The sequence below is a fragment of the Myotis myotis genome, unplaced genomic scaffold (genome assembly GCF_014108235.1).
Source record: "Myotis myotis isolate mMyoMyo1 unplaced genomic scaffold, mMyoMyo1.p scaffold_m19_p_25, whole genome shotgun sequence".
Classification (NCBI taxonomy): domain Eukaryota; kingdom Metazoa; phylum Chordata; class Mammalia; order Chiroptera; family Vespertilionidae; genus Myotis; species Myotis myotis.
Window position 1 is genome coordinate 3,172,386 of NW_023416330.1, and position 16,998 is coordinate 3,189,383.

At 43.0% G+C, this 16,998-nt stretch overlaps 1 protein-coding gene across 25 annotated transcripts in view; it reads left to right on the forward strand.

The window, feature by feature from the left end:
• The window catches only part of KMT2C (lysine methyltransferase 2C), a 262,590-nt gene that overhangs the window by 66,657 nt on the left and 178,935 nt on the right, over positions 1-16,998 (forward strand). For all 25 annotated transcript variants that reach the window (XR_004975251.1, XR_004975250.1, XR_004975247.1 and 22 more), the window contains exon 2: positions 7,680-7,768. Coding sequence is in view for 19 of the 25 variants with exons in the window: in XM_036356219.1 (XP_036212112.1) it covers positions 7,680-7,768 (89 nt within the window). In the remaining 6 variants the exon portion in view is untranslated. The remainder of the gene's footprint in view (positions 1-7,679; positions 7,769-16,998) is intronic.

Consider the following 16,998-nt stretch of genomic DNA (forward strand, 5'->3'; position numbering starts at 1 on the left):
CAAGGAAAAACCCTTCCCCCACTATAAATTATAGGTGAATGTATGCTTTTTATAAAGAACTCACCAGGAGTCGAAAGGCCCTTCGTTGGCCCTCGGTTTTCCTTCATGCCTCCAGAGGAGAGCACTGTTACCAGTTTAGTGCCTGTCATTCTGTTTTGCTGTGTGTTTTTGATGTGTAAACACACATGGTTATAAAACCCAAATGCTTATTTATACATGCATGTACACTTACAAAACTTTCATGGAATCATGTATATTCTGTAATGCACTTTTTCTCATTAAACGATGTCTTAGAGGTCTGTCTTTATTATTACAAATAGGACTTCCTTATTGTTTGTAGTGGTCAGAGACTGAAAATCATTGAATGGCTAGCACATACTTTGTTTCAGTATCCCCTCAACCAGCTTTTATGTTGTTCGTTCTATAGTGAACGTCCTCATATATATATTATCTAGATATTTATGCACGTGAAGTTGGGTAGAGTTCTAGACATGAAACTGACAGAGCAAATGATGTGAATATCTTATATTTGATACGTATTGCTAAATTGCCTTCCAGTATACACTACACCAGTGGTCAGCAAACTGCTGCTCGCGAGCCACATGCAGCTCTTTGGCCCCTTGAGTGTGGCTCTTCCACAAAATACCAACTTGTACGCATGGGCCACGAAGTTTCAATTGCACTGTACATACGCACCCGCACGTGGTATTTTGTGGAAGAGCCACAGGGGCCAAAGAGCCGCATGTGGCTCGCGAGCCGCAGTTTGCCGACCACTGCACAGTATTCACACCCCTGCAGCTGTTATGTGAGAGTCTTTGTCTCTTCTGTGTTCCCACTGTCCCTGGGTAGTATCAGTATTTTTCATTTCCCATCTCACTGTTTGAATTCCCTGATTACTTGGTGAAGTTGAACACTTTGTCATATTTCTAGGTTGAATCATTTTGTCTACATGGCTTATTTGAATCCTTTGTTCCTTTTTATATTAGGTTTTCTCTGTTTACTTGTTTTTTTCCCTTTATGTTCATGAATTGGTTTATTATATTTTTCATTGAAGTGATTCCTAGTAACTTGATTGTTTCATTGCATTTGAAATGATTATCGCTGCTGTTTGTACAGCATGAAGTACAGGAAAGTTGTTGATGTTTTTATTACCGTGTAGATCTGACAATCTTCGAGAACTCTTCACTTTTCAGTTAATTAACCTGTGTGTTTTAATAGATGTTGGTGGTGTTATTTGTCAATGATGACAGTTTTGTCTGTTCCCTTGTGGTATTAAAAGTTCTTATTTTTTCTTTATTTTTGTTTGTTTATTTATTTATTTATTTATTTTTTCTTTATTTACCTTAATGACAAACATTTAGTATTAGGTTACATGGCTTACTTTTAAAGTTTGACCCCAGTCCTTGGCCAGGTGGCTTATTTGGAACATTGGCCTGTATACCAAAAAGGTGGCAGGTTTGATCCCTGGTCAGGATGCTTATGGGAGGCAACTGATCCATGTTTCTCTCTCACATTGATATTTCTCTCCCCACCCCCTTTCTCTCTCTCTAAATCAATAAACATATCCTCAGGTGAGGATTAAATAAATAAACAAACAAACAAACAAAGTTTGACCCCATATGAAATTCTATTTTTCTGCTCAGTGGGAAGCAGAATTATATTTGCATCTTTATTTTATTTTATATTTTAAAATATGTTTTTATTGAATTTTATAGAGAGAGGAAGGGAGAGGGATAGAGAGAATGAAACATCGATGAGAGGGAAACATCACAATCAGCTGCCTCCTGCACACCCCCTACTGGGGATCAAATCTGCAGCCCAGACATGTGCCCTGACTAAAAATCGAACTGGTGACCTCTCGGCTCCTGGGTCAACACCCAACCTTTGAGCCACACCAGCCGGGCTATTATTTGCATCTTTAGAATGGTTAGGTAGCTATCTCAATTCTTGTTATTAAATGTATATTTTCCTCCCGAGTTGTAGAACTGTTGTGTTCATTCAGCAAAGCCTGTTTTGAGTGCCTGTGATACGGCTGGTACTGTTAGGCATTGGAAGTGTGGTAGTGAATAGAACAGAGTTCTGACACTCATGGAGATTTCATTCCAGTTGAAGAGACAGATTGATAAAACAATAGGTAACTATGCAAAGGCTTTAAAGGGGAACATCTTTGGTGTGTTTATGAAAGGGCATACAGCAGGGCCGTGGTGTGGAAGGAGGAGTGCTCATGCATGACCTCGGAGGGAACCCGGACAGCCACATCACGTAGGCCGTGGAGGATTTTTTCTGGGTGTGATGAGTAGCCACTGAGAGGAAGGACGAGTGACCTGATTTAATTTAAGGTTTTAAATTATCATTAATAATTGTTTGGAGAGCCTATAGGCCAGTGAGAGTGGAAACGGAGGCCACTAATTGCAGTATCGTCAGTGGTTAAGAATGCATTGCTATGGAGCTAGAGCCATTAAATTTGGGCATAGCCATTATCTTCTCTGAACTTCACTTTTTCAAATGTAAATAGAGATGGTAATACGAGTGTCTCTTACATACTAAATACTCAGTAAAGGTGAGTTACATAGTTCCCAGTTGTAATAGTAACAAAAACCCATGGTGACATTAGGCTGTTGACAGTGTAACACAGTGTAACTGGAACGTGTCTTCAAGGTAGAGCTGACAGGATTTGCTGATGTGATATATGAGGCATGAGAGAGAGGAATTGAAAATTATGAAGCCGAGCTACTTGGGTGATTGGTGTCACACTTTACTGAGATAGGAAACACTGGAGAAAGAGCAAGTGTGGACTCAGATTTGGTTTTTGACATGTTAACTTTGAAATGCTTGTTTGAATCCAAGTGGAGCTGTTGGATAGACAGTTAAATATGAGTTAACAGTGGACAGGTAGGGAGTGGAGGAATTTGGGTCAATAACAGTATAAATGTCAAGAGACTGGGTGAGATTGCCCAGGGAATGAGCCTTTGTGTGTGGAGAGGAGACTGTGCCCGAGCCCTGGGCACTCTACCATTTAGAGGTCAAGAAAGAGGAAGCGGAACCAGCAGAAGGAAAAATATGGGAGAAGTCTTAGGAGAGTGTTATGTCCAAAGAAGCCAACGAGAAAACGATCACTTGTCTCATGGGCATGTGACAGATGCTGTCTGCCTGTACTGTGTGTGTGCAGCACCAAGCAGTCACCCTGGGACCTTGCTGGACATCTGTTAGTTCACTTCGGAAAGTCTTGTTGTACTGGTTAGGGTCAGGCCCACCATGGACAGGTTGCAGATCAGCTCAGGCGCTCACACCTCCTATGCACGTTCTTCTAGGTTTCAAACTGCATTGAGTTCATTCAGTACAGGGGATACTGGAGAGGTAAAACAGTGAAGTCGGTGACATTTTGGCAATACGTTGCATTTTGGTGTTTGTTCCCGATCAACCTGCTGTTAGGATTTTTTTTTCCTTTCTAAAATATATTTTTATTGATTTCAGAGAGGAAGGGAGAGGGAGAGATACAGAAACATCAATGGTGAGAGAGAATCATTGATTGGCTGCTTCCTGCATGCTCCCTACTGGGGATTGAGCTGCAACCTGGGCATATGTTCTGCTGGGAATTGAACTGTGATCTCATGGTTCATAGGTCGACACTCAACCACTGAGCCACACTGGCTGGGCGTGTTATGTATTTTTAACCCATTGTATGCCATAAGCATCAGTAGATGCAAGCAGTGGACCTTCCCCGCATGCCACGTGCGCCTATAAAAAAAAATGTTTTCCCTAAGTGGCAGCCTTGACCAACTTTAAAATTATTTTTCGTGAGAATTTTCAGCTGAAAACATTCAAGAACATCCGAATTGTGAGTAATATATTTATTTTTATAATATTCATCACAAATTGATTTTTTTAATTAAATTCAAAATACTGTGGCGTGTGGAGATGGTTTGCGTTTTGGATGCATGATAGTTAACTGGTTAAGGAAACTCAAAATAGTTGTTCCATATATTATTTTCATTTGCATGCAGTGAGTGGCATATTTCTAAATCATATATAGAACTGGAGCCCCTTGCTTGAGATTTTTTGTATGTTTTTAGTGAAAAGACAGGCTGTAATTTTTTTCTTACATTTTTCTTAGTTTGATTTGGTATGATAATTTTAATATCGGGAAAATGGGTGGTAGAATGCCCTTTTTAAAATTCTGTGAAACAGGATTTTTGTTCATGATGGATGTTGATTATGTCTTTGATTTTGCTGTCAGCGTAATGCCTACTTCATAGAATGAGTTAGGAAGTATTCCTTCCTCCAGTACATCCTGAAGATAGTATAGGATTAGTATTATTTCTTAAATGTTTAATAGAATTAATCAGTAAAGCCACCTGTAGCTGTTTGTCCTTTTTCACTTGTCCTTTAATTTTGGATAGATTTTTTTTTTTTTTTTGCTATGTCTTTAAGGTCAGTTATCTTTATTTTGCTATTTCTAATCAGATGTTAATCTTTCAAAGTGAAATTTTTATTAGATGTTCTCTTTTTGTTGTTGAGTGGAAGGTAGGAAAAGAGGAAGAGAGGGGGAGAAAGTTAGAGAGAGGGAGAGAAAAAATATTGATGTGCGAGAGACATCAATTGATTGCCTCCTGCTGGGAGGGTGCGAACCTGAAACCCAGGTATGTGCCCTTGACTGGGAATTGAATCTGAGACCCTTAGGTGTGAGGGCTGATGCTCTAACCATCTAGCCACACCGGCCAATGCTGAGGTTATCTTTTAATGTACCTCTATGAGTTCCATTTTGTTTATATTTAATATATTCTATTTCTCTCATATTCATTTTCTATTACATTCTTGAGCGTATGAGGCATATTGCTATAGCTGGTTTAATGTCCAGTCTTGTCCCTTTTATCATTTTTGTTGTTTTCTATTTCTATTCTTTGATTTTTATTCTGATTATGACTGACTGTTTTTTTTTTTTTTTTTTTGCTTCTTTGTAAAATTTTATTGGATTCCTCATATTGTGATTTTGTGGTTGCTAACAGCTAGATTTTATTGTAATGCTTTCGTAAGTGTTGAACTTTTTTTCTTGTCTGTCAGGGAAGTTAGTTGTGGATCATTTGGGTTCTGTTGAGACTTACTTGTCAGCTCTTTTAGGTCTAGAATAGCATTTGTTAGCCCTACTCCTGAAGATGCGTTCCACTGTGGTCTCTACTGAATGCATAGTCAATGAGGTCTTTCTTAGCACTCTGTGAACTTTGGGGCTTGCTTGTATTGCAACTCTCCTATAATTGTCCTTTTTCTGAAGGTGTTCTTGTTCAGCCTTAGGGGGTTTTACAGCACAATTATACAGGTGCGTATGCAGATAAAAACTCACAGGTAACCTCATGCAGGGTTCTGGAGAGCTCTTTCCACTACACAGCACAGCAATTCTGTCCCATAAGTTGTAACCTCTTTTAGCCTCCTGGACTGATGATTTGTCTCCCCTTTTCAGTACAACTGCCCGTCTCGGAGTGCCACTCTCTGGTGCAGTTTAAATTAACTCCATGCAGACAGTTTTTGTGATAGCAGAGTTCGCCTTGTTTATTTCCCTTTGTTCAGGGACTCCAGTCCTGTCCCTGCCTGTTGTCCAGTGTCTGATAATGGCTGTTTCTTATATTTTTTCTGGTTTTCTTGTTAATGGCTTGAGGATAATTTTGAATATTCTTACTTCCATGTAACTTTAAGTAGAAGTCTCCTATATTATTTTAGGAACTCAGATTAGTTTTAATTTATAAGATTAATATGGACATTAAGTCTTTGAAATCTCATATTTAGTTCTGCCTCTTTCTCCCCTCCCCTCATGAAATTTGAAATGATGCTGTTTTGGCTGTTTGACCTTGTGTGTTATATTGACAAATTTCTAATATTAAATCATGCTTGTAATTTGATTATATTTACTCATATTTTTAGGTTTTTGAAAATAAGTTTTTGTTGATTTGTGAGAGAGGAATGGAGAGGGAGAGAAATATCTATGATTGTTTGTCTCCTACACCCCCCTACTGGGAATCGAGCCCACAACCCGGGTATGTGCCTTGATGGGGAATCGAACCCCAGGGACCATGTGGTGCATGGGATGATGCTCAACCAATTGAGCCACCCTGGCTAGGGCAATACTTTTTTTAATCTATATATTTTTTGCTATATTTATTAGGGTTTTGGTTCAGGTGTTTCTTTTTAATTGTATTTTTGGGGTAGAGATGACCTTTTGACAGTGTGCAATAATTCATTTATAAAACCCATTGGGACTTTGAACACTTTAACTCTAAAAAATTCTTATTTAAAAATTATTATATCTCCTTTACTTGTTTTAATTGCTGAGTGTACTAAATAAGATTTAAATGGATTTACTACTGTTTAAAACAGCCTTTTGCTTTATTTTTCCATATCAATGCTTTATTTCTTATTTTTTTATTCTTTTAATGCTTCTCAACTAAATACTGAGTTCATTTGTATTTTTTCTTTTTAAGTAATAATTTAATGTGCTGAAATCTGAATACTGCTTTGCCAGTTTCTAAGTTTTTAAAATATGTAATGTCATGTTTTTTATTTGTTTCAATTTTTAGACTCATTTCTATCCCTTATTTACGAGACATGAAAAAATTTAAAGACATTAGTTTTTTTTAATTGCTTGGGTCAAAGAATCCCATTTTACCACAACACTTTAAAAAAATGTTTTTGTTGATTTTTAAAAGAGAGAGGAAGGGGGAGGGAGAAAGGAGAGAGAGAGAAACATCCATGAGAGAGAAACATCCACATCGACCAGCTGCCTCCTATACCACCTCTACCTCTCACTGGTTATCAAGCCCGCAACCTGGGCATGTTCCTTGACTGGGAATCGAACCAGCGACCTTTTGGTGCATGAGTGGATGCTCAACCACTGAGCAACCCGATTGGGATACCACAGCTCTTATGTTTACTTCACTGAAGTGTTTATAAGTTAAATTTTATCACACTTGCAAGGTTGCTATGACTAAATCTTGCTTACTACTTAGAATTTTTTCTCTTTGAGTGGTTGACAGGGTGTGCATTGCTTTCTTAAAAATACACCTGTCTGGGCATCACTCCTTAATATTAGATGTAGTGGTATAACCTGGTGTATGAACTTTGAAAGGAACCCATTAGGTCAGCAGTTCTCAACCTGTGGGTCACGACCCCTTTGGGGGTCGAACGACCCTTTCACAGGGGTCGCCTAAGACCATCAGAAAACACATATATAGTAATTACATATTGTTTACAGTAGCAAAATTACAGTTATGAAGTAGCAACGAAAATAATTTTATGGTTGGGGGTCACCACAACATGAGGAACTGTATTAAAGGGTCGCGGCATTAGGAAGGTTGAGAACCACTGCATTGGGTGATCAAAGACCAAGACTGTAGACAGAGGGCAGCATCAGAAGATTAGCTAAACCAGAGACAAAGCCTAAAATGCAGAGTAATTGAGAAAGTGAGTTATGATGGCACAAACTTAGTAATCAGGGCCTGTCCTCACATGCAGCTGAAAGGCACATCAGGATTTGAGGGGGAAATGACTGTAAAGTATTATATTACTATTTAATATAGTAAAATGTTAGAAATGTTTATTTTGTGTACCTACAATTGGTGCTTTACATTGAGTTTAATTCTAAGCCTTAAAATTTAATATTTAACTATACATATATATTTATTTCTTTGTAGGCCTCGAAGTAGAGGAAAAACTACAGTGGAAGATGAGGACAGCATGGATGGTCTGGAGACAGCAGAAACAGAAAATATTGTGGAAACAGGTATTGGAACTTAATGAAAATGCACGTAATAATTTGCACAATTAGCATTTGTCTGTATACTGATTTCTGAAATTTTCTGTACTGAAATAATTTGAGAAGTCGCGATGAAGTGAAAAAACGGATTACTCTTTTTTTCCCTACAGTCCTGATTTAGTAGAAATTATTTAATATCTGTAGAGAAATGTTTTATTAAAGGAAATTAAAACTGGAATAAAGAGTAAGTCTAGGCCACTAGGATGACAGCTCATAGTATATTTCTGGGTTATGAACCTGTAGTGTTTTTTTAAAGCTGATTGTGTTATTGTGTGTGGTGGGGGGAGTAAAAGTTCCGTAGTAATATTGTGCAGTGCTAGGTTACAAGAGACCAAATGTATTCTAGTCTGTCTGCTGGACTGTTAGGTGTCTGCAAAAGGTAGAATAGAGTAGCTTGCCCAAAGTAGTTTCCAAAATTTATTCAAGGTTGGTGGTTTTATAAGTTTTCAAAGGGATGAGATTCCATGCTGTATTCAGACGATGTTTGTGTGAGATGGTCTCTCACTGGCAATGTTTTTAGCAGCCGCTGAATAGAATTTAGATACAGTGTCAGGCTTTTTCTCTGAAATTGAATGCCTTCTTGATGCTTATAGAATGTCATGCAGTTTTTAGAGAAAAGTTAAAAAGTGCTATATCTTTTAAATTATAATTTCCCATACAATATTTTTGGTGTCAAATGTGTTGCTATTATATAGTTACAATTCTTGGAAAGCTTTCAAATATTCTGCAATTCTCATCTCTCTTTTTTTTTTTTTTAAGGGTTCTTTTATTTTTTTTATTTTTTATTTTTATTTATTTATTTTTTTAAATTAAATCTTTATTGTTCAGATTATTACATTTGTTCCTCTTTTTTTTCCCCCCCATAACTCCCCTCCTCCCAGTTCCCGCCCCACCCTCCGCCCTCACTCCCCACCCACTGTCCTCATCCATAGGTGCACGATTTTTGTCCAGTCTCTTCCCGCATCTCCCACACCCCTTTCCCCCCCAGGAATAGTCAGTCCATTCCCTTTCTATGTCCCTGATTCTATTATGATCACCAGTTCATTCTGTTCATCAGATTATTTATTCACTTGATTCTTAGATTCACTTGTTGATAGATGCATATTTGTTGTTCATAATTTGTATCTTTACCTTTTTCTTCCTCTTCCTCTTCTTAAAGGACACCTTTCAGCATTTCATATAATCCTGGTTTGGTGGTGATGAACTCCTTTAGCTTTTCCTTATCTGTGAAGCTCTTTATCTGACCTTCAATTCTGAATGATAGCTTTGCTGGATAAAGTAATCTTGGTTGTAGGTTCTTGGTATTCATCACTTTGAATATTTCTTGCCACTCCCTTCTGGCCTGCAAAGTTTCTGTTGAGAAATCAGCTGACAGTCGTATGGGTATTCCCTTGTAGGTAACTGAGTTTCTTTCTCTTGCTGTTTTTAAGATTCTCTCTTTATCTTTTGCTCTTGGCATTTTAATTATGATGTGTCTTGGTGTGGTCCTCTTTGGATTCCTTTTGTTTGGGGTTCTCCAGGCTTCTTGGACCTGTAAGTCCATTTCTTTCACCAGGTGGGGGAAGTTTTCTGTCATTATTTCTTCAAATAGGTTTTCAATATCTTGCTCTCTCTCATCTTCTGGCACCCCTATAATTCTGATGTTGGTACGCTTGAAGCTGTCCCAGAGGCTCCTTACACTATCCTCGCATTTTTGGATTCTTTTTTCATTTTGCTTTTCCGGTTGGGTGTTTTTTGCTTCCTCGCATTTCAAATCATTGACCCGATTCCTGCGCTCCTCTGGTCTGCTGTCGGGAGTCTGCACAATATTCGTTATTTCAGTCTGTGTATGCCTAATTTCCAGTTGGTTCCCCAATACAAGATCGAGGGTCTCATTAGTTTTCTTGTAGATCCCATCAAGTCTATCGGCGGCTTCCAAACAGTTCCCGAGAGACCCCAAAAGTGTGGTTCTGAACTCTATATCTTCCATTGACAACTCTGTCCTGCTTCTTTGTCTCCTCATTTTGTCATGCTACCTTGGTGCACCCCCTAGCGGTCCCTGTTCGCAGTCTTATAGTTAAATCTTGATTGTTGTAGCTAATTCCAGGGAGGGTTTGACCTCCAGGCCAAGTGGCTATGAGAATCAGCTGTGTCAGCAGTGAGAGAACTTCTGTCCTCTAGGGAGGTGCCAATCCAGCCCTTGCCTGAGGCCATCCGGCAAATGCCTCTGTGCAGGGCTTGGGCGGGGCGGGTCGAACAGGATCAACAGGGTGGGCCGGAGAGAGCAGTCATGGCGGCTCTCAGTCCTGTCCCCAGGGGCTCTGCCTCTCTGAGTCCCAGCACCCGCTGCAAAGCTCGGAGAGAAAGCTGCACTCGCTCCGACCGAAGCCAGACAGTCCCGCTTCTCCCGTTTGAGTCTGGGTCCCCAAAGACTCGCCCGGATCCGGAGCCCAGAGTCTGCGACTCCCTCCCGATTGAAAACGCCAACCGCGCCCTCCGCCGCCAGCCCGCTCCGCGCACTCCGCACCTCAGAATTCGACCTCAGCACTGCGCCTCCTCCGAGCGTCCCTATGCGTTTCTCCCTCCTCCCAGCTGCAGGACTTCCACTCAGCCAGCGTTCCCGTGGTTCTGGGTGATGTCCCCTCCGTTCTCTGGTTTCACCTTTGAAGTAGCTGTTCAGAGCAGCAAACTCCGGTGCCAACCTATGCCGCCATCTTGGTTCTCCTCTCATCTCTTTTTCCAGCAGGGTCTGGTTAGGTAGAGTGACAGAAGGGAAGCTTGGATGATCAGAATTCTGCATTTCACTTTTTGGTGGACATTTATCACCATATTACTTTAAACTTGGATTTATATAAGTTTTCCAGTTATTTTTTGTATGACTTTTCCCCCTTAATTTAATTTTTTCTGTACTTTATACAGTTATTTCTTAGGTGAAAATCTTCAAAGTTCTAAGTGACATTTCAGAATGGCCCACAGGTCCCTCGGGTTGCACTGATTAGCAGCCTTCTGAGAACTCACCCGCATTCTCTGACACTTGAGCACCTGCCTTCCTACTCTCCTCTGCTTTTCCCATTGCCAATTTTATTTAATTTTTAAATTTTTTATTTAATTTCTTATTGATTTCAGAGAGGAAGAGAGATATAGAAACATCAGTGATGAGAGATAATCCTTGATCAGCTGCCTCCTACAAGCCCCACACTGGGGCTAGAACTCACAACCCATGCAGGTGCCCTTGACCGGAATCGAACCCGGGACCTTTCAGTCTGCAGGCCGACGCTCTATCCACTGAGCCAAACGAGCTAGGGCCCATTGCTGATTTAAAAACATATGTTTTTATTGATTTCAGAGAGAGAGAAAGGGAGATGGAGAGAGAGATAGAGACATCAGTGAGAGAGAAACATGGACAGCTGCCCTTCTGGGGGTAAGTCTGCAAACTGGGCATGTGCCTTCACCCAGAATCGAACTGGCAGCCTTTCAGTGCTCGGGGCAACGCCCAACTAACAGCCCGCTGGCCAGGGCTCCTGTTGCCAATTTTTATAATCTATTCAGTACCCAGACCCTTAGCTCCTTGATGCCATAAAACAGTGGTTCTCGACTTTCCTAATGCCGCGACCCCTTAATACATTCGTCATATTGTGGTGACCCCCAATTTCATTGTTACAAATTGAACATAATTAAAGCATAGTGATTAATCACAAAAACAATATGTAATTATATATGTTTTCTGATGGTCTTAGGCGACCCCTGTGAAAGGGTTGTTTGACCCCCAAAGGGGTCGCTACCCACAGGTTGAGAACCTCTGCCCTAAAAAATCTTATTCTCCAGCCCATCCCAGCCACTTCTTCTTAGGGTCATGCTTTTGCCTTTGCCATTGTATCACTGTTTCACTTCCAAAATCTCACTTTCAACAATTGTTCCCTGTAAATACTGCCTCTTCTTTTCCCAGCTCACTATCTCCTAATGTCCACACCAGCCATGTCAAGTCCTCCAATCCAGTGATCTTACCAACACGGTTTGTTACCATCCTTTTCCAGGTCAGATTCTCTGACCCATCCCTGTAGTCATTCTCTTACGTACCCTCAACTCCTTTGCCGTTCTCCCACTGCTTTGCCTTCATAACAAAACCCACATTCTGCATTTTTCGACAGGAAAACACCATAAACTTGCCAACTAGTTTCATTTTAAATTTATGACCTCAAATCACAAGAAGGTCATGATTGCTGCCCTCCACTCATCCCGCTTTTACTTAGACATTCTTTCTCCTGTTATCAGTGATGATTCTTGAACCACCTTCGCTCTTCTTCAACCTTCTAACATGTCCTCCCATTGTTTTCATTCTTCAATCCATCATCTTGCTTATTACTTCAATGGAAAAAAATAGAAGCAACCAGGAAAGAAATTCCACATTCACTCCTGTCAAGTCTTTCCTGCTTGCATCTCTACCTATACATTCCACCGTCCCTGTTGCCAGAATGGGATGAAGTAAGGCCGATCTTACACTTGTGTCCTGGAGTCTGTCCCCTTGCATTTGTTACGGACCTTCAGTTTTCCTAGGCATCATGAATTCTTCTCCCGGGGGGTCATTACCATGAGCATTTGAGCACAAATAACTTCCCTTGATCAAACGTCCCTTTTCAGCTTCTATATTGCTTCTTTGCTCATTTTTTATAGCAAACATTGCTGCAACTTATTTTTGACCATTTTCTCATGAACCCACTTCTGTCAGGTTTTCTTCCTCCTACTCTGCTGACATTGTTTTTGTCAATGTCACCAAGGATGTCATATTGCCACGCTCACCTTCACTACGCAGTACTGTTTCCTGAAGCTAGCCACCTTCAGGATTGGACCTTTAAAAAAAAAAAAAAAAGACTGGCTAGTGTGGCACAGTGGTTGAGCACAGTGGTTGAGCATTGACCCATGAACCAGGAGGTCTCGGTTAGATTCCCAGTCAGGGCACATGCCAGGGGTTTGGGCTCGATCCCAAGTAGGGAGCATGCAGGAGGCAGCTGATCAATGATGCTTTCTCTCATCTTGATGTTTCTATCTCTCCCTCTCCCTTCTTCTTTGAAAACAATAAAAAAAACCCACCAAAACCCACACACCCCAAACTTTCAGAATACCACATCCTCTTATCTTCTTCCTTCCTCTCTGGTCTCTCTTCGCTCTGTTTTGCTCATTCTCCCATACATTAGGCGGTCTCATTCATTTTAGTTACTTTAAATATTATCTATATGCTGGTGACTCTAAAAATTATATTATCATCTCTTTTCTTGCTTCGAACACAACCTATATCTTTAGCTTCCTTTTTATCTCTCTTTAAAAATTTTTTTTTTTTTTATTGATTTCAGAGAGAGGAAGGGAGAGGGAGAGAGACGCATCAATGATGAGAGAGAATCACTGACCCACTGCCTCCTGCATGTCCCCCACTGGGGATCGAGCCCACAAACCCAGGCATGTGCCCTTGACCGGAATCGAACCTGGGAACCTTCAGTCCGCAGGCCAACGCTCTATCCGCTGAGCCAAACCGTCCAGGGCCTTACCATCTTTAATATGTGTAAAGAAGATCTCAAAGTTAATGTGTCCTCTGTGGAACTATTTATTATCACCCCAAAACCTTCTCTCTCAGTGTTTCCACCTCAATAAATGACATCATGTGTTATTCAGGCTAAACATATAGTCATGGGCCACATAACAGTGTTTTGGTCAGTGACAGCACATAACAACAGTGGTCCCATAAGATTATGATGGTCCCATGATTAAACATTTTTTATTGATTTCAGAGAGGGTCCTGCATGCCCTCTACTGGGGATCGAACCCACAAACCAGTCATGTGCCCTTGTCTGGACTCGAACCTGGGACCCTTCAGTCTGCAGGCTGATGCTCTATCCACTGAGCCAAACCAGCCAGGGCATGGCTCCATGATTAGAGCGTTGGCCTAGGGACTGAAGGGTTGTGTTCGATCCCTAGCCCTGGTTGGGGTGCGTGCAAGAGGCAACCAATTGATGTCTTTCTGTCTTTCTCTCTCTCTCTTTCTCCCCCCTCCCCCCACTCCCTTCTACTCTTTCTAAAAAAATCAATGGAAAATTAAAAACGATTATAATGGAGCCATGGCAGGGTATGACTCAGTTGGTTGAGCATTGTCCCCTGCACCAAGAGGGGGCTGGTTTGATTCCCAGTCAGGGCATATTCTTGGGTTGTGAGCTTGATCCTTGGTAGGGGGAGTGCAGGACATAGCCAGATCGTGTTTTTCTTTTAATTTTTATTTGTTTTTATTGATTTTAGAGAGTGAGGAAGGGAGAGGGAGAGAGAAATAGAAACATTGATGAGAAACATCAACATCTTTTGGCTGTTTCCTGCATGTACCCTGCTGGGGATCAAGCCTGCAACCCAGGCATGTGCCCTGACTAGGAATCGAACAGGTGACCTAGAATGCATGGGTTCATGCTTAACCACTGAGCACACTGGCCGGACTGGATTGATGTTCTGCTCTTACATTGATCTCTCTCTCTCCTCAAATCTCTCCCCCCCTCCCTTCCTCGTTCTAAAAATCAATTAAAAAATCTTAAGAAATAAAAATACAATCATGGGCCACATAACAGTGTTTTTGACAATGACACACGGCACATACAACGGTGGTCTCATAATATTATACTGTAGCTGAAAAATTCCTATTGTTTAGTGATGTCAGGGCCATCATAATGTTGTAGTGCAACAATTTCTCGCATGTTGGGGTGACGTGATAAGAACACACCTACTGTGCCGTCGGTCGAATGAAAGTATGCACATACAGTTACAGTAGTAGGCTCCACCCCCCAGGATGGTGTAGGTGCACTCCGTGAGCTCACACAGTGAAGATGTTGCCTACGCACGCATTTCTCTTGTGCGTTGTTAGGCAGCATGTGATTACTGTATGAAGCCCATTGGAAAGTCCTCTGGGTTTTACTTTCACAATATAGCCTTAGTTACAACACTGTCACCTCCTTCACTGCTGCCCCTCCAGTACTTGCCATCACCACTTCTCACGTGGAGGGTTGTAAGAACTTCCTAACTGCTCTCACAGCTTTTACTATAGCCCCAATCTAGTCTTGTTCTTCACATAATAGCCAGAGTGATCTTTTCAAACCCAAAGTAAGAGTCTTCTCTTTCTCTTCTGTCAACCATCTAAAGCTTCCAGTGATATCCTATCTAATAAAAGAGGAACATGGTAATTAGCTGTACACCCGCTACCCTTCCCATTGGCTAATCAGGGCGATATGCAAATTAACTGCCAACCAAGATGGCGGCCGGCAGCCAGGCAGCTGACGTGAACAGGGAGGGTTGCTTGCTTCAGTGACAGAGGAAGCCAAGCTTCCCCGCCTGCCTTGCCAGCCTCTCCGCTGCACTCTAAGCAACATTGTAACAAATATAGCTGCTAAACAAAACCCCAGGCTTCAGCCAGCAGGACCGCAACATTGTTTCAAATACAGACGGTAAACAAAGGCCAGAAACCTGCTTTCAGCAGCGGAGGTCTCATAGCTGGAACTGAGCCTCAGAGCTAAAGCTGGCCCAGAATAAAAAAAAGGAAAAAAGGACAGGTTGGGAGCTTCAGTCACACGCCAGCCTGAAAATGGCCCTCAGGCCCTCACCCAGGGTGGCCAGGCACCCCAGTGGGGACCCCCACCCTAAAGGGTGTGTGACCAGATGAAAACAGCCATCATCCCCTCACCCAGGCTGGCCAGGCACCCAAGCGGGACCCCCACCCTGATCCAGGACACCGTTCATGGCACCCCAGCCAGCCCCCACCCGTGCACCAGGCTTCTGTCCTATATAGTAAAAGGGTAGTATGCCTCCCAGCACTGGGATCAGCGGAGCCGTGAGGCCTCCCGGCACCCGGATCAGCGTGACAGGGGGCAGCGCCCAAACCCCCTGATCACCCTGTGGTTCTGTGTGTGACAGGGGGCGGGGCCACAACCTCCCTATCTGCCCTGCTCTGTTCGTGACAGGGGGGAGCTCCTCAACCCCCTGATCAGCCCTGCTCTGTGCGTGACAGGGGGGAGCTCCCCAACCCCCTGATCACCCTGTGACTCTGTGTGTGACAGGGTGCAGTGCCCCAACACCCTGATCGGCCCTGGTCTGTGTGTGACGGGGGGAGCTCCCCAACTCCCTGATCGCCCTGCGACTCTGTGTGTGACAGGGGACGGGGCCACAACCTCCCTATCCGCCCTTCTCTGATCGTGACGGGGGGAGCTCCCCAACCCCCTGATCGCCCTGTGGCTCTGTGTGTGACAGGGTGCGGCGCCCCAACCTCCCCTCCCCCCCATCGGCACTGCCCTGAGTGTGACAGTGGCGGCACCCCAACCCCCTGATCTGCCCTGCTCTGTGTGTGACAGGAGGCAGTGCCCCAACTCCCCTATAGGCCCTGCTCTGTGTGTGACATGGGGGAGCTCCCTAACCCCCTGATCGGCCCTGCTCTGTGCCTGATGGGGTGGCACCGCAATCTCCCTATAAACCCTGCCTTGAGTGTGACAGGGGGGCGGTGCCCCAACCCCCCCAATCGGCCCTACCCTGAGCGTGACTAGGGGTGGCATCGCAACCTCCTGATCCGCCCTGCTCTGTGCATGACGGATCGGTGCCCCAACTCCCCAATCGGCCCTGCTCTGAGCCCAACCAGGGGCTGCACCTAGGGATTGGGCCTGCCCTCTGCCACCCGGGAGCAGGCCTAAGCCAGCAGGTCGTTATCTCTCAAGGGGTCCCAGACTGCAAGAGGGCACAGGCCGGGCTGAGGGCCCCCCTCTCCTCCCCGAGTGCACAAATTTTTGTGCACCGGGCCGCTAGTCCTATCTAATAAAAGAGAAACGTGGTAATTAGCCATACCTCCGCTACCCTTCCCATTGGCTAATCAGGGCGATATGCAAATTAACTGCTAGCCAAGATGGCGGCCGGCAGCCAGGCAGCTTGAAGCTAACATGAGGCTTGCTTGCTTCAGTGACGGAGGACTCCAACGTTCCCCACTTGTGGCTGCCGGCCTCTGAGCTTGTAGTTTTAATCATCATTACAAATATAGAAGCTAAACAAAACCCCAGAAACCTGCTTTCAGCCAGCTGGGATCTCAGAGCTGGAGTTGAAACAATGTTTCAATTATAGAACCCAAACAAACCAGATACCTGCTTTCAGCAGCTGAGGCCTAAGAGCTGGAGCCAAACCTCAGAGCTAAAGCTGGCCAGAATAAAAAGAAAAAA